The sequence below is a fragment of the Callospermophilus lateralis genome, chromosome 3, assembly GCF_048772815.1.
Source record: "Callospermophilus lateralis isolate mCalLat2 chromosome 3, mCalLat2.hap1, whole genome shotgun sequence".
Classification (NCBI taxonomy): domain Eukaryota; kingdom Metazoa; phylum Chordata; class Mammalia; order Rodentia; family Sciuridae; genus Callospermophilus; species Callospermophilus lateralis.
In genome coordinates this window covers 13,895,543-13,919,297 of record NC_135307.1, presented here as the reverse complement: position 1 = coordinate 13,919,297, position 23,755 = coordinate 13,895,543, and the positions used below count along the sequence as shown (strand labels likewise).

Here is a 23,755-nt window from a genome sequence, read left to right as displayed (position 1 = left end):
GCTGGGGTTGTGGCTCAGTGGTGGAATGCTCGCCTAGCATGCATGAGGCACTGGGTTCGATCCTCAGCACCACATAAATGTAAAAAATAAAGATATTGTGTCCATCTAAAACTAAAAAATAAACATTAAAAAAAAATTTATGGGTGCTGTGGTCTGAAGACAAATTGTTAGCATTTTCTGCCTTGACATGGATCTCTGACTTCCTGATTTTAAAAGTATGCCAAACTAAAAACTAATAATTTTAATAGCTCAGACCTTTTTATATTTAGCTTGGGAAAGGCTTATTTTGGTGTTGACAGTGTAAAATGAATAAAAGTAATGTGTCCAGATCCTCCTCCTTGGCGCTTATGGTTTGATTGAGTAGCTCAGATGTACAAATGTAGAAATTAAAGGAAATGAAGTAATGACTGAATTCTAGAATTGGGATATAAAAAGTAATTTTTATATTATTTAGTAATGACTGAATTCTAGAATTGGGATATAAAAAGCTAATTTTTTAATTAGGTCAGAATGTCATATTAAGTCTATATTGATGATATAAACAGATGTTTTAGAGATTTTCTTTGAAATGAACTCCAGAGATCATGCCAGCGTTGGAAAAAATGGTATACTAATGAACTGTTGGGATTTAACAAGAAACTAAGAATTGTATTAATAGTTTTGCTTGTATTTAGTTTTTCCATAGGATAAATTCTTTTCCCTAATGAGATTTATATTTTTATTTTCTGTTTGAAGGTTAGCAAAAATGGAAACGCTTGATAATTGTTTGTATGATATAAATATTAAAATTTACGACTGTGAATGTTCTGTAGTGGTTAAGCACTTGCCTAGTATGTGTAAGATCCTGAGTCCCCAGCACCACAAAAAATAAGTTAATTAATTGAATCTTATCTGTTCCTATTAAATAATTTAATAGTGCGCTGACTTTAAAGTATAATCTCTGACCTTCTGTTTATCAGTATAAATATCTCCACCAAAATACATAATAAGGGGCTGTGGCTGTGGCTCAGTGGTAGAGCTCTTGCCTGCAAGGAGCTGGGTTCAGTCCTCCGCACCACATAAAATAAAGGTATTGTGTCCAACTACAACTAAAAAAAAATTTAAAATATAAAAAAATACATCATAAAGTGACAAGTGTTTGTCTTCATTAAGGAAATGGGGATAGGAGAGTCAGATTTACTTTTTTTTTTTTTTTTTTAAGTTGTTGATGGACCTTTATTTTATTTATTTATATGTGGTGCTAAAAATTGAACCCAGTGCCTCACACGTACTAGGCAAATGCTTTACCACTGGGCTACAATCCCAGCCCACCAGACTTATTTTTCACTATTTGCATTTTTATTTCTAAAATACAACCTTTCTTTAGGTTGTGAAACCAATCTGAATGTTGTCATTATCTTTTTTTTTTTTTTCTTTTTTATTGGTTGTTCAAAACATTACAAAGCTTGTTGTCATTATCTTGTTGACATAGGTAAAGGACATGGCTTGTCTATCACACCTTTGCCAGCTGGTCACATGATAGGTGGAACAATATGGAAAATAGTCAAAGATGGAGAAGAAGAAATTGTTTATGCAGTTGACTTCAACCACAAGAGGGAGATGTAGGTATATCAAGACGAAAGATAAAGAAATTGCAATTGGTATTATTTTATTTGAAGAGAAAATTAGAAGCAATGTTTTGGTTTTTTTTTTCTTCTCTCCAACCAGAAATATAGAGTAACTTAAAAGCACCAAATAGTGAATGTTTTTGTTATTACCTGCTTTGTAAGGGGAAAGTTTGGTACAGGACATAAAAGTGATTTTATTTGTGTATGCACTGTATAAAATAGGTGTCTCCCTGCATGTGTTGCAGAGGAAGTGAATTTTTGTACATTAAATTAGATTTTATGCTCTTGGTTTACTACTTAACAGTCTTTGTGGGAGGGTTGTTAAGTCAGTTATTACATATAACTATTTTTTATTATATTATTAGCACATATACAGATTTATGGTTTTCACTCTGATATTTCCATATATGCAAATATTGTGTTGTGTGGGGGGCGGGTTACTGGGCATTGAACTCAGGGGTGCTTTACCACTGAGCTACATTCCCAGACTTTTTTAGAAAATTTTTATTTTGAGATGGGTCTTGTTGAGTTATCCAGGGTGGCGTCAAACTTGCAGTGCTCCTGTTCAGCCTTCCAGTTGCTTGGATTACAGGAGAGTGCCGCTGCACCCAGCCATATATGTGCCTTTTTTTTTTTTTTGGTGCGGGGTACCAGGGATTGAACTCAGAGGTACTTGGCCACTGAACCACATCCCCAGCCCTATTTTGTATTTTATTTAGAGACAGGGTCTCACTGAGTTGCTTAGCACCTCGCTATTGCTGAAGCTGATTTGAACTCTCCATCCTCCTGCCTCAGCCTCCTGAGCTGTGGTATTACAGGTGTGTGCCACCATACCTGGCTATATATTGTGCTTTGATCATGTCTACCCTCTTTTCTACTGTCATCTCATCCTGATCCCCAATAATCCCCTCCTCTTTCCCTAATAGTTCTTCTACTTTCAGGGTCTTTTTTCTCTTGATTTGCATTTCCCTGATGGCTACAGATATTGAGAGAAAACACATGATACTTGTCATTATGTTTAACTTATTTCACTTAACATTATGTTATAGTTCTATCCATTTTCCTGCAAATTACATGATTTCATTCTTCTTTATGGCTGAATAATACTCTATTGGGTATGCCATGTTTTCTTTATCTATTCATCTGTTGATGGGAACCTAGGCTGATTCCATATCTTGGCTGTTGAGAATAGTGCCACAATAAACATAGATATGCAGGTGTATCTTTTGTGTGCTCACTTTATTTTCCTTAGATCAGTACCTGGGAGTGGTATAACTAGATCATATGGTAGTTCTATTTTTAGTTTTTTGAGGAACCTGTATATTGTTTTCCTTAGTGGCTGTACTAATTTACATTCCCACCAAGTGTATACAGGTTCCTTTGTCTCTACCTCTAGCCAGCATTTGTTAGTTTTTGTTCTTTTGACAGTGGTCATTCTGGCTGGGGTGAAATAAATCTCAATATAGTGCTTTTTTTTTTATTTTATTTATTTTTTTTTGTAGTGCTGGGGCTTGAATCTGGGGCCTTGTGCATGCCTGGTCTACCACTGAACCATATCCCCAGTCCTCAATGTAGTTTTGATTTGCATTTCCCTGATGGCTAAAGATATTTTTCCCCCATATCTTTATTGGCCATTCATATACTACTTTTTTTTTTTTTTTCCTTGTACTAGGGTTTGAACCCAGGGTTGCTTTACCACTTAGCTATATACGCAGTCCTTTTTATTGTTTATTTTAAGACAGGGTCTCACTAAGGTGCTAAGGCTGGCCTAGAATTTGTGATCCACTTGCCTCAACCTTTCAAGTCACTGAGATTACAGGTGAGCACTATCAGGCGTGGCTCATATTTCTTTTGAGAAGTGTCTAATCAGGTTGTTTGCCCATTTTTTAATTGGATTACTTGTTCTTTCATTGTTAATTTTTTTTTTAGTTTTTTTTTTTTATTCTGGATATTAATCCTGCATCAGATAAATAGCTGGCCAATTTTTTCTCCTATTCTGAAGGCCATTTCTTCACTGTTGATTGGTTCCTTTGCTGTGCAGAAGCTTTTTAAATTTGAATAATCCTGTTTGTTCTTGCTTTTGTTTCCTGAGCTATTGGAATCCTGTTCAGAAAATTGTTGTCTATGCCAAGTCTTGAAGTATTTCTCCCATGTTTTCTTCTAGAAGTTTTAGATCTTACATTATGGTCTTTGATCCATTTTTTAGTTGATTTTTGTACAGGGTGAGAGATGGGAAGCATGGTTCAGTCTTCTACCTATGGTTGTCTGAGTTTTATTAGGAGCATTTGTTGAAGAGGCTGTCTTTTTCCAACATACGTTTTTAGCACCTTTGTTGAGAATCAATTGCCTGTAGATGAGTGCCTTTATTTCTGGGTCCTCTAGTTTATTCTTTTGACCAACATGTCTATTTTGATGCAAATACCATACTATTTGTTTATTTGTTTTTTCCACATTTTTCCATGCTGTTTGTTACTATGGTTCAATAGTATGTTTTGAAATCAGGTATTGTGATGCCTCCAGCATTGCTCTTTTTGCTCAGGATTGCTTTGACTCTTAAGGTTCTTTTGTAGTTCCATATGAATTTTAGAGTCCTTTTTTCTAGTTCTATGAACAATGTCTTTGATATTTCGATAGGGATTACCTTGAATCTATAGATTACTTTCAATAGTATGGCCATTTTAACAGTATTAATCCTTCCACTCCATGAGCATGGGAGGTCTATTCTTCATCTAATGTGTTCAATTTCTTTCTTAGTGTTTTATACTTTTCATTGTATATAGATCTTTTATCTGCGTGGTTATTTTTATTCCTGGGTTGTTTTTTTTAATTACTGTGAATGGAATTGTTTTTCTGCTTTGTTTCTCAGAGTGTTCATTATATTGGTGTATAGAAAAAGTATTGATTTTTGTATGTTCATTTTGTTTCTTGCTATTTTGCTGAATTTATCAGCTCAAATAATGTCAGATTCCCTTTAAAGGAGGACACAATAATTATAATTTTACATATTTCATTTGGTACAGCATTATTTTAACATTTTTGATGTTTGGTTTCATACAGGTTTCTTTTGCCATATCTACACATTGTTCATCGCTATTTTATATTACAAGTAGCCTCAAGGTCTTTATATTAAGAAATATTTAAAACTAATAGATTGAGTTTAGACTCTTGTAATCATAGATTAATGAAGACAGTGTGGATGTTTGAGTAAATGGTAAATGATCTTAACGATATTGGAAAAGAATTAATTTTGGGGCTGGGGATGTGGCTCAAGCGGTAGCGCACTCGCCGGCATGCGTGCGGCCCGGGTTCGATCCTTAGCACCACATGCAAACAAAGATGTTGTGTCCGCCAAAAAACTAAAAAATAAATATTAAAATATTCTCCCTCTCTCTCTCTCTCTCTCTCTCTCTTTAAAAAAAAAATAATTAATTTGTGTCTTTTATAATATGACAAAATAAATTTCAAATGCCTTAGAATTAAATAGAAAAGGAAGTAATAATGGTGAGTTCATGAGTTAGTCAGTCTTTCTGGTAAACCTTCCTGGAAAAGGAAGTTTTCTGGAATACTTGTATATTCTAGTAAATGTAGTTGTGTGTGTGTGGTGGTGTGTTTATGTACACACACACAGATACTATATTTATATATAAATATATAATTACATTACATAATATATATGAAGACACATGGTATGACTCTACTTTGTGTACAACTAGAGAAATGAAAAATTGTGCTCCATATGTGTACTGTGAATCAAAATGCATTCTGTTGTATGTATAACAAATTAGAATAACTTAAAAAGATAAATATTATATATTTTATATATGATATATGTATAATATAATATTTATATATATAGTGTTCTAGTATTTAGTAATACTTGTATATTCTAATAAATACATTTCTGGGAATGTGTCCTTAAAAAACAATCAGAATGCAACTGAAGCTTTTTGTAAAGATGTTCTTTGAAAGATATAATGGCAAAAAGAGACCTAAATATCAATAAAAGGAAATGATCAAATAAACGTAGTATAGACTTGATAGAAAGTTTTCACAATTGTTAAAAATTAGATTTAGGAAAGAATTTTAATGGGAAAAAAAGCAGGATATAGAACTGAATGTAGAAGCATACATGGATAGCCACTTTTTAAAATGTACACATAAACTGGGCATGGTGGGTTGTTCCTGTAATCCTAGCAACTTGGGAGACTGAAACAGGAGGATCACAAATTTGAGGCCAGCCTGGGCAACTTAATGAGACCCTGTCTCAGAATAAAAAATTCTAAAAAATGCATAGAGAAATTTATATGCTTAGAAGGATGAACCTAATAGTATATCAGTAATCTTGAATGATGGTACTCTGGAAATTTTTTTTTTCTTTATACATTTTGAATTTATCAGATTTCAAAAAATTAACCAGCAAATATATTAACCAGGGAAATAAAAAATGCTTTTAAAAGCAATTGCTTGTTTTTTTAAGAGAAGCTATTATTGTTTATTTGAAATGATATAAAATATTCTTCTTAAACTTTGTTATAGCCACTTAAATGGATGTTCCCTGGAAATGCTAAGCAGACCCTCTCTACTTATCACAGATTCATTTAATGCTACATATGTGCAGCCTAGAAGAAAACAGAGAGATGAACAACTTCTGAGTATGTATTATCCCCTGTCCCCTTTAAAGAGCTGTGTGAGTGCATGGTAGCATGAATCACAGTGAATTGTGTTTAACTTAGTCAAAAGAGATTGGCTAACTACTACTTTTTTGAAGAAATATATGGCCACCTCAGTATTTTGTATAAGAAAATGCTTTTGTGGAATGGATGTGAATTGTCTTCTCCCTGCCATTCAACGAATGGCTAGTTAACTTTCCTGGGCGCTACTGGTATATAAAGACCTCATACATATTTAATAGAAAAACACACTCTAAAAGAAAACTAGAAGATATGAGAGTACAAATAGTCCTCTGGTTTGGTGTTGGGTGTTTTAATTATAATTAGTCATCTTGGTCTTTAAGAGCCTCTGAGCCATTATGGTTCACTTCTGCTTTGGTTTGAGCTGCTTCACTTCATTTTTTTTTTTTTTTTTTTTTATAAGTTGTATGAGATTTCAATGGGAAAATTAGATTTCACTATGTTAATACAATATTTACATATATATTAAATACATATGTTAATAACCACTACCTTAATTTAGGGCTGGGGCTGTAGCTCTGTGGTAGAGCAATTGCCTAGCATGTGTTAGGCATTGGGTTTGATCCTCAGCACCACATAAAAATAAACAAATAAAGGCATTCTGTCCATCTATAATTACAAAAAAAATTTCTTTTAAGTATAAATAGTATATTGCATTTCTGTAATTCACTGATTTTTAGAAAGCTCTTGCTTTTGTTTATTTGCTAGAGTTTGCTTTTACCAAGTATTTGTAAGACTTTTACCAGAGCAAAGAAATCTATTTATAAAAATGCTTTTGTTGGAAGAGAATATGAGAATATGATCTATTTTTTTATTCTACATGTATACAAAATATATATTTTATATGTATACATATATATACACACACATATATACACACAGATGTATAAAATTATGTGCATGTGTTTGAATGTACATATAAATTTGGTAATTAATCTTAACAAACTTCATTGGGCTAGACAGGTGGTAAGTCCAGGATGACCTGGAAGCCCCAAGCTGGTTGCATTTGACCTAGTCATTGAATTTTCCCAGTGTTACAAGTACCATTTTCTATGTGGACTTGACATGAAAATGTTAGGAACTACTGATTTATAATTTTTCAATGACTTAAAAAATTGAGAGTTAATGGTATTGTTTTTTAATCTTATGAAGATATATTTAACAGAATCAAAAGTGGATGTGCTGGGGTTGAGGCTATAGCTCAGTAGCAGAGTGCTTGCCTAGCATGTGTGGGGCACTAGATTTGATCCTTAGCACTGCATAAAAATAAACAAGTAAAATAAAGGCAAGCTGTCCAGATACAACTGCAAAAAAAAAAAAAAAATGATTATGCTGACTTAAACAAAATTCTTTCACTTTGTACCTGACCTAGTAATTGCTTATGTATAAATTATAGTATTTGTCATAAAAAAAGGGGAGACAGAGTTGTCTTTAATTTTATAGCAAAGTATTAATTTTGAACTACAAAGATTTTACATTCCTGTTTTCTAGCAAATGTCCTGGAAACACTTCGAGGTGATGGAAATGTATTAATAGCAGTGGACACTGCAGGCAGAGTTTTGGAACTTGCTCAACTTCTTGATCAGATCTGGAGAACTAAAGATGCAGGATTGGGTGTTTACTCCTTGGCACTCCTAAATAATGTCAGTTATAATGTGGTGGAGTTTTCTAAGTCCCAGGTTTGTTATTGTCCATAATAAAGAACTTTGCTACAGTGATTGGGCTTATGGACTTTAGTGTCTTAATTGCCTTTTGTATTTCATTTTTCTGAAGGGGTGGTTAATAATAATAGCTAAGTATTAACTGTTTACTGGCTATGGGTACTTTATATGTATGTGTAATTTAATCTACATGCACCCTATGAAGTAGTGTTTGCCTTCATTTTACAGATTAAGCAGGTTGCTTCTTTTCTAACTCTTGTTCTACCAGTCTGTAAAATGGGGATAAATATATATCCTACTTAATAGGATATAAATATTAGAATTCATTGCTCTTTCTTTTGAATAGGTGTTTCTCTTGAAATAGCAGTCTGTAGGGTAAGTTATTTATTTAGAACATATACACTGCCTTCTCTAAAAGATTTAAATCACTTATAATGAAACAGTACAGAATTTGATTTTTAAGGATGAAATTTTTAGGGGTGCGAGGATCTAATGGGGAACACAATTTGCTTATCAAATGGTATAGACTTAAGCTACTGTGGGGTAAAAAGACTTGAAACAAGATAGAACTTGAATTCCTTGACTGTTTTAGAATACATTGAAGTTACAGTATTTTCTAATAATTGTCATCTTTTTTTCTATATTAGGTAGAATGGATGAGTGATAAATTGATGAGATGTTTTGAAGACAAAAGAAATAATCCATTTCAGTTTCGCCATCTCTCTTTATGCCACGGTCTTTCTGACTTGGCTCGTGTGCCTAGCCCCAAAGTTGTACTTGCCAGCCAACCTGACCTGGAATGTGGATTTTCAAGGGATCTCTTTATTCAGTGGTGTCAGGACCCTAAAAACTCAATCATTCTGACTTATAGAACTACTCCTGGGACTTTGGCACGTTTCCTAATTGATAATCCTTCTGAAAAAATTACAGAAATAGAGGTGAGCAAACACTGTATCTTATAACTGTTTGGGGGTATTTTATGCATAATGTATAAAAATCAGGGACCAAAAGCAAAACTTGAAATTGTTTTGGAATTTTTTTAAGAACAGCAGTAGAGAAGAAAAACAAAAATAAAAAAAGAATAACAGTAGAGAGCCTTTTTTTGTTTTTTGTTTTGTTATTTTTACTTTTTTAATTATACATGACAGTAGAATGTACTTTGTTACATCATCATACATAGATGGAGGATAATTTCTCATTCTTCTGGTTATACATGATGTAGAATCCCACTGGTCATAACTCTATTCTTCCCTAGCCCCCCTTTCCTTATTGTGAATTAGCATATCAGAGAAAACATTTGGCCTTTGGTTTTTGGGATGGGCTTATTTCACTTAGCATAATATCCTCCAGCTCCATCCATTTACTGGCAAATGCCATAATTTCATTCTTTTTTAAGGCTGAGTTAGAGAGCCTTTTACAGCACAAACTTACAAGCCTCTTCTCAATCTTAAACTCCTGCAGGGTACCTTCTAGAATCATACTGGGAGGGAATACATATACACAGTATCTTCTTTCTCTGAAAAGTTCCTTGTCTTTGCTTTCCCTAATTGAAATCTGTCTGCTTCGCATAGTGTTCTTTTCTGTAGGCCTCTTAAATAGATAGGCTTTTCCTTTTCTCATTTCTTCTTGTGCTGGGTAAGTCTCCTCCTTGTTCTGTGCTACAATTTTTAAGCCATTTTTCAAGCCATTTTTCTTTTCTTTGCAGCTTATGCCATCAGACCTGATGATATATATACGAATCCCTCTTTGTTTCTGACATTTCTTAATCTTGTGGTTGTTCTCTGTCACTCATCTGTGATTTTAGATCCTAGTTCATGGCCTGCTTGCCCACTTGTATTCAGGACTCCTTTCTTGTTGTCTTGGCATCCACATGGCTGCTCTGTCCAGTTCTTTAGTCCTCTCAATTCCTTATGCCTTTCTTCTCAGTGAGCTTTCCTCCACTCTGCCCTGCCTGTCCATTCCCCTCTCCTGCTCTCTACCTCAGCTCCCCTACTCTGATCTTACAGCTGACTTTCCCTTCTACTCCCATGCCAAGAGCTCTTTGGTTCCACTGAGACTTTCAGTTCGTGAATCTCACTGTCCAGCATTCTTATTTAGAGTCATTGAACCATGATTAATCATTTAGTAAACACCTTTAAATCTTTTAACATTCTTCTGTTTATTTTACTCACCTGGCAAAGCCTTGGCACTAAATTATTTGCTTAGTCTGTACCTGCATTCAAGCAGCTTTTTCACTGGAGTTAAATGTGACCGTGTGGACAGGTTTCTCTATATTTTCATAACTTCACATCTCAAAAGGGCACCTAGTACTAGCACTCTACATTCTATAGGATATTCGTTTTCTCTCTCTCTAGTAAGGACATTTTTATGCCTCTAATTCCTTAAATATCCTATAATACACTCTTATTCATAGCACATGATCTTGTCTGAAAAGTAGCAGAGAAGTAGAAGTAGTCAGACAGGAATTCCTGTATCTCATTGTCACTAAATATACTAACCTGTTCCTGCATCCAGACCTGCTGCCTTAGCAGACAATTAGCAGAATGACCAAGATGCTAAAAGATGATTTGGCTTGATAACCAATCCATCAGATCAGTCATTTTCCCAAAACTAGTATCATTGACTCTACTGTTTATAGTCATCGATATTGGATGGTTTGGTTAATAAGTGCCAGGGTTGTGTAAAGTTTTAGATGATTACTTTTCATTTTGTCTTCATAGCAACCATTTAAAAGATCATTTGGTTTTTAAAAGCTAAGTTGTATCTTTGCCTTATATAACCTATTTATAAGAAAACTGTAATATTAGTAAAGAATATCTGATATGTATTGACTGTAAATACAGAATTGTTGAGCAAAGGATTCAGAGAAAGTATATCAAAGTAAAATACTGTCTTAGGTTACTTAATAGCTTAGAAATAAAAAATTAAAAACTCAGAAGTACTTAAAGCAGTTTAATGAGATATAAAATACCAAATTTAAAAATTTTAATTACTAGAAATTTAATTAGGCCTGATATGCCATTTGAGGAATTAATAAAAGAATATTAAAACTTTGAAGAAAATGACATTCCAATGTGTCCTCATGAGATCCGAAGCAACTGAAATAGGATATGACAAATTTTTTAGTATTTAAAAAGTAATGCTTGTGTTGAGGATTCTTTCCCTGCTCACCTTCTTAGGGATATGCAGTTATCTCTTCTCTCTCCATTATTCATCTTTTTTTCCCTCTACTTGATCACATCCCAAACAATTTTTACACTTACCTTTCCCCCCTCCTCCTGACCTGCTCTTCTCTGTCTTCCTCATGGGAAAGCTTCCCCTTATACTTGAGCCAAAAATCTAGAAAATTAAAAATGCTCACTGAAGTATAATAATATATACTGAAATGTGCATATCATAAGTATAGTGTGTGATATTTTTCACATATTGAACACACTTGTCTAGCCTGCACCTAGTTCAAGATATAGAATCAGCCTCACATACGCCTACTTCCTGACTCTGTCTCTCCCTATCCCTGGGGGTAACCAGTGTCCTGTACAGGTTATTAATGCACGGATCATTCAACTTATTTTTTTTGTTACTTTTCTCTCAACATCCACACCTAGTTCAGCAAGTTACATTGACCTGACAGCCCGACGTATCCTGTATTATCTACTTTTCTCTTTCTCTTCCGCTGACATCCTACCCCAATGCTAAGTGTCTTGCCTAGACTCTGCAGTAGTTTCTGAACTAGTTTTTCTATTTTTACTTTTTCATTCCCTTAATAATAAATAAAATAATAATAAAAATAAAAGGTAACCAAAGCCATCTTTTATGTGGTGGTGGTAAAAAATGCATATAATTTGCTATCTTAACCATGTTTAAGTGTACATTACAGTAGTGTTAGTTTTTTTAAGATTTTTTTAAAATAATTTTTTAATTGTAAATGGACACAATACCTTATTTTATTAGTTTTATTTTTATGTGGTGCTGGGGATAGAACCCAGTGCCTCACTGCTAGGCAAGTGCTCTACCACTGAGCCACAATCCCTGCCCCAGTAGTGTTAGTTTTTAATGGTGCTGATGATTGAACCCAAGGCTTTGTGCATGCTGAGCAAGTGCTCTACCTTTGAGCTACATCCCTAACCCCATTTTCTATGAACCCTAAGGATTCAGAGAAAGTATATCATTCCCTTTTTTTTTTCTTTTTAGTTGTAGATGGACAAAAACTGTTTATTTTTATGTGGTGCTCAGGATTGAAACCCAGCCCCCCACATGCATTTTTAAAAAAATTTTTATAAATGACAGATGGAGACCAAAGTTTATGATAGCAGTGGCATAATAAATCATGAAGGTAAAGGTTTTATTAAAATTTATTTATGGGGGTTAGGGATGTAGATCAGTTGGTAGAGTGCTTGCCTTGCATACACAAGGCCTTAGGTTCAATCCCTAGCACCACAAAAACAAAATAAACTTATTTATGAATAAAGTATCTATGTGAGTTACTAACTGTAATGAAAAAAAGACACTGTAATGAAACTTGTTTTCAGGTAAATTACTAGACAGATGTGGGATACCTATGTAAACATGTAATTCACTTATATTAGAAGTCCCTGAATTTGGTTTAACTTTTTTTTCCTTTGTATTTTGAACTAATTTCAAACTTAACAGGAAAGTCACAAAAATAGTATGCCCAGATTCCTCAGTTTTCAATGTTTTTACTGGATTTGCTTTATATATATTTGTCCTTTATGATGTGTTACCTTTTTCTTTTTTTAATATATTTACTTGTCGATGAACATTTATTTATATGTGGTGCTGAGAATTGAACCCAGTGCCTCACACATGCCAGGCAAGCACTCTACCACTGAGCCACCACCCAGCCCCCTTTTTCTTGATTTGAAAGAGCTCTTAGGAAAAAGTAGCTTCTGATATGCCACTGTTTTTTCTGTTTCTTTTAATTTGGTGAGACTTAAAGGGTTTTTTTTTGTTGTTGGTGTATTTTTAATTTTTTGGTACCAGGAATTGAGCCCAGGGGCACTTAACCACTGATTGACATCCCCAGCCTTTTTTTATTTTTTATTTTGAGATGCAGTCTTGCTAAGTTGCTTAAGGCTTTGCTAAGTTGTTGAGGCTGGCTTTGAACTCACAATCCTGTCTTAGCCTCCTGAGCAGATGGCATAACAGGTGTGCACAACCATGCCCAGTTCTGTCTTTTGAGCTTTATGTCATATAAGGGTTTTATTTGCCTCATCTACTCCAAATCATAAAAATACTTAACCTGTATTTTCTTTTTCAGATTGCCTGCTGCTTTTTAACCGGTTTCAATTAAACCCACCTTAGATGTAAAGCAACTCAATTTTGGTACTAATCTAAATAGGATTTATAATTACATTAATGGAAATTTGTTTAATTTCAGAGAAAAGTTTAAAGATGACGAATCAGTTTAGAACTATGATGTATCTCACACCCCACTGCCTTAATCCCCAATACTGATATTTTGTCTGTTGTTTTTCATTAGTTGAGGAAACGTGTGAAGCTTGAAGGGAAAGAACTTGAAGAATACTTGGAAAAAGAGAAGCTAAAGAAGGAAGCTGCTAAAAAACTTGAACAATCAAAAGAGTGAGTTATTTTCATAAATAGTACAATTTTATGTATGTAATGTGAAATGTATTTCTAAGACTTAAACATTCAGTTGAAAATATTTCAACTTTCTTAGGACTTCATTACTTTTGTTACATCTTTCAAATGGTTAAAGTAACAAATCCTTTTGGTGTTAATATTAAACATATTTATGAACTGGCAGTTAATGTTTTACAAAATATTGATCCAATCATATTAAGTATTCTTATGATATCACTCAAATTAATATTGAATTAATAATATTGAATTAATAATATTGAATGTTAATTCAGTGACTATTTTATAAATATTAACTCAAAATCTGTTTGGATGTTTGTGACCTTGATCTATTCCAAATTCCTCCTAGGGCAGATATTGATTCCAGCGATGAGAGTGATGTGGAGGAAGATATTGACCAGCCGTCGGCTCATAAGACAAAGCACGACCTGATGATGAAAGGTGAAGGTAGTAGAAAAGGAAGCTTCTTCAAACAGGCAAAGAAATCTTATCCCATGTTTCCTGCCCCAGAAGAAAGGATTAAATGGGACGAGTATGGAGAGATCATCAAGTATGTGAGCACAACAAAACCTTATTTGTTTAAGGATCCAGTGTTTAATTAAACACAGTGATTTAGTCTTTTTGGTCACCATGTACTTTAAGTTCTGAGCATCTTGGCTTAAAGGATGTAGATTTATAGTTTGAAACATAGAAATGTTGAGGAACATTGGAGAATTAATATTAAGGGAGAAGTGATAGTTTTATTACTTAGTTGTAGGGAAAGTTTAAAAAGGTGACCTAGACTTTCCCCCACTTAAGAAGAGAAGTAATGGCCATGCTTGGGTGAAGGACATAGGATAAAAAGGACTTGCAGTGATAATTGTAGTTTAGGAAATGGATTTAGTTACAAGAGGAATATGAGGTGAACCATGGGAAATCTACACCCACTACTAGAAAAACTACTGAAATTATGTTCTGTTTGCAGATTTGAATATACCACTAACCTGTTTAGAAATCCTCAGGGTGCAGTTTCTGTTGTTTCCCTCCTTGATGTCAGGTGCCTCAACATAATCACAGTGTCTTTCACAATCTATTTTTTTCCTACTTTTCTATTCTCTCTCTCTCTCTCTCTCTCTCTCACACACACACACACACACACACCAGAGATTGAACCCTGAGGTGCTCTACCACAGATCCACATCCCCTGCTCTTTTTTTTTTTTTTTTTTAATATTTAAAATTTTTTTTTTAGTTTTCGGTGGACACAGCATCTTTATTTTATTTTTATGTGGTGCTGAGGATTGAACCCAGCTCCTCACACATGCCATGTGAGCACGCTACCACTTGAGCCACATCCCCAGCCCCATCCCTGCCCTTTTCATTTTGTATTTTGAGACAGGATCTCACTAAATTGCTTAGGGCCCCCCCAACCCTCCCTGATTTTTGAGACCAGGTTTCCCTCTGTTGCCCTCGCTTGTGTCAAAATACTGGGCTCAAGCAGGCTTCCTGCCTCAGCCTCTCCAGTAGCTGGGACCACCGGCATGCACCTCCACTTGGCTTTGTTTCTCTGTATTTCTTGTTCTTTCTTTCTTTCTTCCATAATGCTGTCTTCTGCATGTAGAATGACTTAGGTCATTCTTGGGTATAATTGGGAAAATACCATTTCTACTTGGCTGTCTAAAATAATGAGGAAACATAACTTCACTCTAGCGAGTTTGCTTACTATTCCACTTGATGAGTGGCCTGTGTGTTTAACATATGGACTGTGCTCTTCAGCTTCAACGTCCTTATCTGAAAAAAGGTGATAGGAATTAAACGAGGTTGCTTTTTGTTGGTGGTGGTTTTATTTTGGATGCTGAGGATTAGACTCAGGCTATACTCCCCAGCATAAGGTTGTGTTTCTCAGGCACTTAGTATAGAATTTGGCTCATAATAAATGTGCTTTAAGTGGTTGCTACTGCTGTTGTTACTCTTTAGATTGTTGTTGGAGATACGGACTACCTGGGTTTTGCGAGGAGATCTGGATTCTCAGAGAGGAGTGGGAATGGATTTGGGAGTAAAGCATAGACGTTATAGGAGGTTAGAGAGAATGTTAAAAGATGATTTTGGTTTTACTTTTGGTTAGGATTCTGATATTGGAAGTAAAAATGGAAAGAGCAATGTGTTAATAATACATTGAAATTAAGATGAAGGTTATGAGGGAGCTAACAATTTTGTATGCCAACCTTTTCAGTGTTGTGCAAATAGTCTTCTGCTTTCTTTGGGCAGAAAGGAAGTAACTGGGGGTCTTAAGTATGTTAAAGGAGTTCTGAGATTTATAGGTATTGGGATTTGATGAAGGAAACCACAAACATTGGCCAAAAGTAATGATTGATAAGAATGTATGAGGGCTGGGTTGTGGCTCTACCATGCTTGCCTACCATGTGCGAGGCACTGGGTTCGATCCCTAGCACCACATGAAAATAAAATAAAGGTATTGTGTCCACCCAAAACTAAAAAATAAAGTGTTTTTTAAAAAAAAAAATGCAGGACCAGCTTATGACAGCACTTGGAATAGCCACTGAGGTCTTCTAAAGACCTGTCAGAGGCCTTTCACTAGTCCATGTGATGTGCTTAAAGAGCATTTTTTAGTGTTAGGAGAAACATAACATATATAGTCATCTGATAATTGATATTATGAAATTGTCCTGGCTTTGGATCAAATGCATATTTAAATCTTAAAATAATGTGAGGAGTCTAAAAATTATGCCACCTACTAGTTAGTTATATGTATTATATAATATTAGCTTGCTTTTTACTACTTCTAATTAGAGACTTATTATTTAGACCAGAGGATTTCTTAGTGCCAGAACTTCAAGCTACTGAAGAAGAAAAAAGCAAATTAGAATCTGGCTTGACAAATGGAGATGAACCCATGGATCAAGATTTATCTGATGTTCCTACCAAGTGTATTTCTACAACAGAGTCTATTGAAATAAAGTAAGTCTTTTTACCTTGTTTCAAAAATGAAATTTCCAAATGTCCTCTGGTAAGTTTATGCTTTAAAATTTTAATATCAGTGGTAGAGCACTGACTTGCATGCACAATAACCAGTGCCAGAAAAATGGTAATAATAATTTATTTTTCAATGAAAAGACTTGTGAAGAATGGTGGTATTTTCTCTTCATTAACAATATTTGAATACCAAAATAATTGATTTAGTGGCTGGAAGGGGATGAATTGAACAGGAAATTTTACATTTACTTGGAGAAACATTTTTTCTAGCCTTTTAGTAAGTGCAAAAACAGGTGGAAGAAAGGAATACAGCTCAAAATTTAATTTTTCTTAGTAACAGCTCATTTCACAAAATGTATTCCTTGACTCAAACATCTCCAATGTGCTAATGTCTAGAAAATTTAATATGATCTGAAGTAGGTAAGCCTTTTTTCCCTTTTACTTAGTATATGTTAATAATATCAATAAGTGATTATTTTGGAAATTTTTTTTTTTGAGTCTTCAGTGAGCAAATTGGTTTATTTGTTGCAGGGATATCTTTTGTATATACTTTGTATAGCCAAGATGTAACTAATGCTATTAACAATATAACATGTATTTCTCAAATCATCATTTTATATATTGTATGTTTCTTTACTAATGATGAAATTCATTTTAGAAAGCCTAGTTTTTATCGGAAAAGTAAGCTTGAATAATCATGTTTAATTACAGAGCCAGGGTTACTTATATAGACTATGAAGGACGCTCAGATGGGGATTCCATTAAGAAAATCATTAATCAGATGAAACCACGACAGTTGATCATTGTCCATGGCCCACCAGAGGCCAGTCAAGATCTGGCAGAGTGCTGCCGTGCGTTTGGTGGGAAGGATATTAAAGTGTACATGCCAAAGCTACACGAAACAGTCGATGCCACCAGTGAAACACACATCTACCAGGTAAATATGCTGACAGTTGAGCCTCTTAGAAATAAGTACTTTTGTTGCATATTAGGACAGATACATTTGGAGTACCAGGGGAGGGGGCTGAGGTCTATGTGGCTCCTGCCTTAGCAGATCCTATAGTCTGTGGGTTTACAAGTCAGTAGTGTTTCACACACACTTATATCTCCACTAGCGGAAGTGCAGAATGCCATGAGAATGGAAAGAGGAGGACCCCACCCATATTTGGAGGTGTAGGAAAGGTTTCCTGGAAAATAACTAATCTGAACATCTGCTAGGATGCAGCTGGGTTGTTGGGACAGATGGAGTAGGAAAGAGGAGCAAAGAGTGTTCTACGCAGAGGGAACAGTATTTATAAAAGTATAGAAATAAAGAGAATGATGAGTGTTCAAGAATGAAAAGTAAAAAAAACAAAACAAACCCCACAGATATCAGGGTTCTTCTAATTGAAACAAATGGAGAAATGGAGTCAGGCATAGAAAACAGGATTAATATAGAGGAGAGATGAACTTTAATCTGGTTGTGGGACAAAGTGACAGTTTAAAGTAGGGGTGAGGTCTGTATCAGGGGGAAGAAAATAAGGGTTAGAACTTCCCAGGCAGAAAAGTTATTCTGAGCAGAGCAAGAGGAAGCAGCATTCCAAGAACATGGAGGTGTGAAACTGCATGGTATGTTCAGGAAAGCACAAACAGCTCATAACTAAAGTACACCAAGCACCAGGCGGGAGACCGCTCAGTGGTTCTCAGCCTTGGAATCATATGAGAGCCATCTAAGTGATCTAGTCTCAATCTCACTAGTTATATTAGTACCACTGGAGGTGAGGCCCTGGTGTTAATATTGAAAACAAACAGATTGCCATGTAATTCTGATGTGTAGTCAGGATTAAGAAAACCTGCAGTTTGGAAAGTAGATAAGAACCCTGATGATCTTCCAAAAAATTAGGTTTTTATAGGTCATTCATTGTGAAGATCAGATGAATGAAAGATTTTCAGATTTTAAGCATATATTTAGAGTTAGAAAATGACACTAAGCAGTTATATTTTATTTGTTAATTTATACTCTGGGTGTTATTTCCCCCCCTCCCACTTGCATATTCAGGTGAGATTAAAAGATTCACTTGTCAGCTCCCTTCAGTTTTGTAAGGCAAAAGATGCTGAATTAGCATGGATAGATGGTGTCTTAGACATGAGAGTTTCCAAAGTAGACACAGGAGTTATTTTAGAAGAAGGAGAACTAAAGGATGATGGTGAAGACTCAGAGATGCAGGTGGATGCTCCTTCCGATGCCAGTGTAATAGCTCAGCAAAAGGCCATGAAAAGTCTGTTTGGAGATGATGAGAAAGAAACGGGTGAAGAAAGTGAGATCATCCCCACCTTGGAGCCTTTGCCACCACATGAGGTAAGAGCCCATGCCTTTTCTGTCGCTTCCTTAATTTTTCCTTCTCCTAATTTTCCTTGTATGTTTTTAACTATTTAAAGTATACCTTATATAGGCTAATTTTGGAGTTCTTAAAAAAGATGAATCAAGGCGTGTTTCTGTATGTGTGTCAGCACTCTATGGCTAGTAACAATTTAAAGGAAACCGTTAGCAAATCTTCTGTTTCATGATGTGAGTGTGTGGTGTTTTTTTTTTTTTTTTTTTTTTTTTCTTCTGTGATGCTGGGGATTGAACCCAGGGCCTTGTGCAAGCGAGGCAAACACTACCAACTGCGCTATATCCCCAGCCTTCAGTATGGATTTTTAAATGTCAAGTTTGATTGTGGGGATCACCTGAGAATGTCATTCTCTTGCATTCCATTTTTGTGCATTTTCAGTTCATTTTAATTCACTTTTGGTTTTGGTACAGTTAGAAATCTTTTATTAGGTTTGATTATAATTCTAGGCTAGTATTTACATGTTCTCAGGAGGAGGTATTTAGTTCATTAGCAAAGATTTTAGGTAATGAAACTTAGAACAGTATTAAAAACTGTAAGAGTCCCACATGGCTTGTCAGGTGAAGTCTGCAGCCCTGCTATAGGGCTGAGACCAGAGAAATAGCCTGTCATTGGAGTCCCTTCTAGTACTACTCTTGAAATTAGGAGGAGGAATGAAGAGAATCTTTTTTTTCTCTCTGTGCTAAAGCTAGTGTTTTTCAGAATAATTTCAAGGAATTGAAGCATTAGTCAAGATCCACTTGACATTCTGATTCTGAACCCGTGGCATCCATTGCATTCACTCTGAGGGAGGAGGGAAAGTGGAAATGGGATTTAGGAAGAATTATCTTCCACACTAAAAATAAAGGAAACTAAGATGTGAAAAAGGAATTTTTTGGTTCATTACTGCTTCTTGGCCTCTAGTTGACCCTCTCTGGGCAAGTGTGTGAGTGAAGAGTATAACATCACACTTCTCCTTTATTAGGAGGCATGACTAATAAAATTGTGAAACATCAGAAGATGTGAAGGGCTTTGTAATGTTAAATAATGAAGCAAAATTCAGAATAACAAATTTGGAATGTGATTTACAGTCTTGAAACAATCTGTTGAAGGACTTCAGGGAATACTGGAAAATATTTTAGAGATCATGTAGAGTTTTTATACAGTAAGTACAACCTTGTGTTTGGTATTTTACTTGAAGTTATTCTTTTCCCTTTCACCTCATCCAAGGTTCCTGGACATCAGTCAGTTTTTATGAATGAACCAAGACTATCAGACTTCAAGCAAGTTCTTTTACGGGAGGGGATTCAAGCTGAATTTGTAGGAGGTGTACTTGTTTGCAACAATCAAGTAGCAGTTCGTAGAGTAAGTATGCTTTTAATAAGGACCGAATCGAACAAGATGCGTCTGATGTTTTTGTCACTTTGAATTATGAAATACTTTATTAGTAATTTCATAAAACGAAAGATCAGTAATTTATATTTATAATGATGAGCTTGAGGCTTATAAAAATGATAATTTTATGGTTAATTTATATTATTTGAATCCTCTGACATTTTTGTGTCTTAAATTCACTATTTGAATATTATATCCATATTCTGTGATTAACAGCAACCCATTTCCAGACCAATCATAAAGTAATCTATTTAATATAGTTTGGTTATTATGTCTGCATATTAATGATCAGAAAATGTACTAAAGAGCTTTTTCTTTTTTTTTTTTAAACTTGATTTCTAGACGGAAACTGGACGCATCGGATTAGAAGGCTGCCTTTGTCAAGATTTTTATAGGATAAGAGACCTTTTATATGAACAGTATGCTATTGTGTAAAAGACAGGATGTCAAGAAGTATCTGCTTGACCTTTCTAAGAAAAAGGATTCTTATCTTATTTTAAGCTTTTGCTGTTTTGTTTTGTAACATATGAAAGAAATCTGCCAGAAAAACTGAACATGTATTACATTTTTAAAATGTGTAAATAGTGGGCTAAGAGTGTAGCTCAATGGTAGAGCGTTTACCTAGCATGCTTAAGACTCTGGGTTCAATCCCCAGTGCTAAAAAAAAAAAAAAAAAAAGGAGATAGAGACCATTTTGCTAATGTCCAAATGAGCTCCCTACCTTTGGCTTTCACTGTGTTAGAGGTCCTAACAAGTGTACAGGCCTGAGAATTGGAGGTAATTGGTTTCTTTTACAGACCCCTTATTTTAGAAGGACTTTTTACTTGAATACAATACAACTTAGCAAACCAGTTTATGGCCTTAGAGAAACATGGTTTGCAGGCAGTCTTGCAAACTGTTTCTTATATTTTCTGGAATGAAAAGTGAGAGTTATTTAAAAAAGATGTGTTACAAAAGAGAAGCAAAATTGATAAAACAGTTTTTTGAGCTTAGGGATTTAAAAAACAAAAACAGCATGTGTGCTATGACTCTTGAATTCTAATATGCAATCTGTTTTTGCATGGAGCATATCTGCTTCATGCCTATATTGCCCAGTGACTCACTTTCGTGTGATGTAGTACACATTTTGTTCAGAAATTATTTTTTCATTTCTCCCATTTCTTGTTTTATCAAGATTCTGTTGTTCAGTTTGAATCATGATAGCATCATTTAAATGTATGTCATTTAAAGGAACTCCTGGATGTGTTATCGTCTTAAAGAGTTCTGCATACAGGTTAGACACATCTTAGCTGTCACCTAGGTTACTGCTGTATTTGAAACTGGTTAGTGCTCTATTTTTAAGAAAACAAAGTTAAACCTCACATTTTTATAAGATAATAGTACAATTTAATTAAAAGATGTAAATGTTTTAATCTCTTAGGTTTGCTCTCTCCTAAGATTACCTAAATTGTGGTTGGATTTTATACACATTACTGCAAAAGTACTAAAATTGGATAAGAGATTCTTTGCTGTCCCGATATAGTGTAAACCACATGTGTTTGAGAGTAAAAGTTGAATATATGCAATTTTCACTGAACTTAAGCAGTGAAAACCATGTTGCCCTCCTGTAATCCGTTGATGATTTTTTAGAAAGTAGCTTAATCATGGCAGACCTTGACACTTATTTCTTCTTAAGTACCTAAACCCTCTTCTTTACACTTAGCATTTTTAGGAGCATCAGTTTCATTTAACTTATCTGAAACTATGTATAATTCAACCCAGTGATATCAGAATTGATATTTGTTTCAAATGCTTCCAAAACTTTACTGTGGATTATCATGCTAATGGCACTCACCTGTGATCCCAGCTGTTTGGAAGTCTGAGGCAGAAGGATCACAAGTTTGAGGCCAGCCTGGACAACTTAGTGCACCCTGTCTCAAAATAAACATTTTTAAAAAGACATGAGGATGTAGCTCAGTGGTAGATGCTTGCCTAGCATGACTCAGATCCTGAGTTCAATCCCCAGTACCTCCAAAAAAAAAAAAAAAGGAAAGACAGGTTTAGAGCCTTCTGATACTGAAGAGCAGATGTACAAACCAGTGTTTCAGATGGTGATAAAGAGTATATTTTCTTTTCTTTTTAGCACTTCAAAAAAAAATCTTTTAAACATTTTTTTTGTCTCTTACCATATAAAGTCTATAGTTCTATTTATATTCCTTGGGAAAGAAAGTCTGCAGTTGTTTCATGGTTTAAAGCATCTGGTTATGCATATTACATCATAATACTAATATTGAAAAGATTATTTCTTGCCCAGCCCTTCTATGGTTTTATGAACAGGAATTAAATTTTACAGTAGTGCTTTAAGGTGGCTGTGCTTTATAGTGTCATTGGAAGAGTAATACTTCTGCCCATTTCTGGATGACAGTATTACTAAAATGAAGACTTTTAGTCTCAGTTACTTAGGAAAAATAGAAGTTTTAGAAACGATGATATAAATCATGAACTCAGAGAAACTCAGATTTTTATTGTTTAGAATAAAAAAATAACATGTGGACTATCAGATATCTACACATATTTTTGTTAAGAAATTTTCTTGTATTGCAGTGGGATTGTACATGTCAGGTATCATTCCAATTATTTCTGTTTTCATGAACCAGTAAGAGACCTGAAACAGAAGTGGAGGGAATCAATTATGTAAGGAAGGCTTATTACCTTTTTTTAAAAAATTGAGGTACAATTTACATACTATAAAATACTCATTCTTTTAAAGTGTATATTTCATTTGTTTTTGGTGTATTTAGAGTTGTGCAACCACTACTACTCTGTAATTCCAGAATATTTCATCATTCCAGAAAGAAACCCCTTACCCATTAGCAGTTATGCCCATTTTCCCTTCTCCCTAACACATTGTTAATCAGTAACCATTCTATATCTGTGGATTTATCTCTTCTGGACATTTCATAAAAATGGAATCATGTGACACGTGGCCTTTTGTGTCTGACTTCTTTCACTTAGCATGATGTTTTCAGGTTTCATCAATGCAGCATGTATCAGTATCCTTTTTAGGGCTGAATTATATTCTATCGTATACTGTACACATTGTTTATTACCAGTTGCTGAACATTTTGAGTTGTTCCCAATTTGGGGCTGTTATGAGGAATGCTCTTTTGAACACCCATGTATGTTTTTTTGTATGAGCATAGATTTTCAGTAATTTTGAGTTATATACTTAAGAATAGAATGGCCGGATCATATGACAACTCTAACCATTTGAGAAACTGCCAGAGTACTCTCCAAAATGACCACACTGTTTCATGTCCCGCCTACATGTGCTTGAGGATGGCGTTTTCTCTGCATCCCTGCCAATCTTTATTATTCCCCATCTTTTTATTTTAGCCAGCCTAGTTTTTGAAGTTTTGATTTGCATTTCCCTAAGGAATAATGGTGTTGAGCATCTCTGTGCTTATTGGCTACCTGTAT

The 23,755-nt window shown here is 34.7% G+C and overlaps 1 protein-coding gene across 3 annotated transcripts in view; it reads left to right on the top strand.

Annotated features, from left to right (window-relative positions):
- Positions 1-23,255, top strand: part of Cpsf2 (cleavage and polyadenylation specific factor 2) — a 32,330-nt gene extending 9,075 nt beyond the window's left edge. For all 3 annotated transcript variants that reach the window (XM_076849736.2, XM_076849735.2, XM_076849737.2), the window contains exons 6-16: positions 1,472-1,601; positions 6,144-6,259; positions 7,790-7,977; positions 8,607-8,897; positions 13,460-13,560; positions 13,928-14,128; positions 16,383-16,535; positions 17,262-17,487; positions 18,589-18,888; positions 20,132-20,266; positions 20,639-23,255. In XM_076849736.2, coding sequence (XP_076705851.1) covers positions 1,472-1,601; positions 6,144-6,259; positions 7,790-7,977; positions 8,607-8,897; positions 13,460-13,560; positions 13,928-14,128; positions 16,383-16,535; positions 17,262-17,487; positions 18,589-18,888; positions 20,132-20,266; positions 20,639-20,731 — 1,934 coding nt within the window. In that variant the 3' untranslated portion in view covers positions 20,732-23,255. The remainder of the gene's footprint in view (positions 1-1,471; positions 1,602-6,143; positions 6,260-7,789; positions 7,978-8,606; positions 8,898-13,459; positions 13,561-13,927; positions 14,129-16,382; positions 16,536-17,261; positions 17,488-18,588; positions 18,889-20,131; positions 20,267-20,638) is intronic.
- Positions 23,256-23,755: the final 500 nt, after the last annotated feature.